The sequence below is a fragment of the Penaeus chinensis genome, chromosome 9 (genome assembly GCF_019202785.1).
Source record: "Penaeus chinensis breed Huanghai No. 1 chromosome 9, ASM1920278v2, whole genome shotgun sequence".
NCBI lineage: Eukaryota > Metazoa > Arthropoda > Malacostraca > Decapoda > Penaeidae > Penaeus > Penaeus chinensis.
Window position 1 is genome coordinate 11,142,251 of NC_061827.1, and position 2,500 is coordinate 11,144,750.

The following is a 2,500-nucleotide window of genomic DNA, read 5'->3' on the forward strand; positions in this document are numbered from 1 at the left end:
GTCCTTACGAACATCTTCGAAGAAGGAATCAGAGAAGAACTGACCCTTCGAGGAGATGGGAAGGTACTGGTCGTTCACGATGTCTTTGCTTGACTGTGTGTTGTGTGAAAGCATGGATCCATTTCCAGTGACTTTGTTATAGGCTTCGTTTTCTTGGTGATTCTCCTGACTGAAGATATTGTTCACGACAGACGATGATGATGTCGCTTCAGTCCTTTTTACACTTACATTCCGGCGTTCAGAGTGAAAGCTTTGTCTTTCTGATGTTGATTCCTTCGCGAAAGTTTGTTTTTCTTCTGTACTGTTAGAGGAAGACTGCGAAACCTGAGATTCTGAGGCTTCAGAGGCCGTACTGGTTTTAGATTCCGATGTTGCCTGATGAAAGGAAACTTAGATTATTGAACTGTATCTACAAAGCTTCTTCATTCATTATCTCCAGTCTCTGATCTAAAATCGAAATATTAGAGAAGAAAGTGTATAAAATTACCTTTGATACGTTGACAGTGAGGATGCCGTCAGATGACATCACAGACGTGACGGTGTCGGCACTCACGAGTCCTGGGAAACAAAAACGGCGGAAGAAACTCTTGCTGGATACGGAATCGTCTCGCTTGATCTCCAAATTGCCTTCGATTGTTAGCTCATTCTCGTCCACCACTTTGACCTTGACGTCGCCTTCCTTAAAGTCTTGTACATCCACCACAATCTAATTTGAAAATTATATAAATATTATATCGCATGCATGGATGCAACAGCATGATAAGTTTGATAAAATGAAGTCAAATGTATTAGTATTGAATGCCATGTCACTGACCTTATAACACTGGTGGTCTTCGCTGAAGGCGACGGCTTGGTTTTCTTCCTGCAAGTTTTGCTTTCGCAAGTTCCTGTACATGTCCATGTGGTCGCTCGCAGAGTCCAGTTGTCCCCACTCTTTGAGAACTTGGTCGACGGCTTGTTGGAATTTCTGTCGAGTGTCCTGGAAGAAAGAATCGCGGAAGAAAGGCCCTCTTTCGGAAATGGGAAGAAGGTGGAAGGGAGCAAGTGGCGTGGCTTCCGTCGAGTCGCTCGAAACCTGTGTTCTCTGAGACTCCGTCGACTGAGCCTGATCTTGCACTTTTACTCGAGACGATTTTGATGTTTTTCCCTCGACACTAACTTTTTTCGCTTCGACGTTGTTTTTGATATCCTTGTGTGTATTTGTAGCATCTTTAGAGTTTTTGTGCGAGGCAGTGATTTTGATAGTCTGGCTCTCCTTGTTTGTCAAGGAACTCTGGAAGAAGAATTTCATATAAATGAAGGTTTCTGGTTTGTAAAAGGTTTTCAGATAATGTGTAGCCTGTAAATGATGGCCATGTTCAATCTGTTTTCACATCTTTTACCACGTACTTTCTTTGGAACAGTGACAGTAAGAACTCCATCTGCCGACATAGACGAGGACACAGTGTCTTCGCTCAAGAGACCCGGGAATGAGAATCTTCTACAGAAAGTGCTCTTCGAGACGGTCCCTTCTTGTCGCTTCTCGACGCTGCCTTCTATCACCAGTTCGCTGTCGTCCACCACCTTCACCTTGATGTCGCCGTCCATAAAGTCGCGCACGTCAATCACGATCTGGAAAGTCAGGGGTCATTATTGCATCTTTAGTGAATTCATTCATGCAAACAATATGCAACAGATGATGACACGTATGTTTCACCGTAAGATAAATCGTTACTTACCTGATGCGATGTGTTGTCTTGGCTGACGGAAAGAGCCTGATTCTCTTCCGTGAGGTTAAGATTTCGCATTCGTCTGTAGGAAAGAAGGTCGTCCTCAAAGGATGACCGTGAATTCCACAGATCCAGCATGTCTTGCACGGCGGTATCGAACTGCTGGCGGAGGTTCTCGAAGAACGAGTCGTGGTGGAAATGACCCCGTGAGATGATGGGCAGCATTACCTCTCGGTCAGCCTGGTGTTCAGTGTGTGAGATGCGTTTCTGTGGCTGATCACTGTTCTTGGTTGTTTTGCTTTCACTGGCAATTGAACTGTTCTGGGATGAAGACGTTTTGACTGTGTGGAAGGAACTGCTGGCCTTGAAGGTCTTGCTGCTTGCACTGCTTGTGTTGTCTTCAACGTGAGAAGATATGTGCTTCTGAATTGGGGCCATTTTGCTCTTTCTTTCTTTACACAAATATATTAATAATGATAAGAGGAGGAACTTTGAAACTGCTGTATTCACTGCAAGTGTTGGCGAAGAAGTAACTGGTGGGTCAGACGAAACGCCACGTTTTATGTGTCCCGACTTGGAGCGACGCCCACCGCCCAAGCATACCTGATGATGTCATAGCACGTTCCTTTTTTCCTATAGTCTGTGAGAAGCTTCTGGGTTGTTCCTACATTTCTAAGAATTATCGATCTGTGTGTCACAGCCACAGTCATGACATAGTTAATATGAAATCTATAAATACCGATGGAATACGATATTTGCCATTTTTTCCCCCTCCCAAGATTTTCATTTGA

At 44.2% G+C, this 2,500-nt stretch overlaps 1 protein-coding gene across 1 annotated transcript in view; it reads right to left on the reverse strand.

Moving 5' to 3' along the window:
* Positions 1-2,256, reverse strand: part of LOC125029106 — a 2,973-nt gene extending 717 nt beyond the window's left edge. Inside the window, exons 1-5 of the mRNA XM_047618892.1 lie at positions 1,719-2,256; positions 1,390-1,611; positions 815-1,273; positions 488-706; positions 1-375 (exon numbers count right to left, since the gene is read on the reverse strand). The exon at positions 1-375 is cut by the window's left edge and continues 150 nt beyond it. Of these exons, the coding sequence (XP_047474848.1) occupies positions 1-375; positions 488-706; positions 815-1,273; positions 1,390-1,611; positions 1,719-2,147 (1,704 nt within the window). The 5' untranslated portion in view covers positions 2,148-2,256. The remainder of the gene's footprint in view (positions 376-487; positions 707-814; positions 1,274-1,389; positions 1,612-1,718) is intronic.
* Positions 2,257-2,500: the final 244 nt, after the last annotated feature.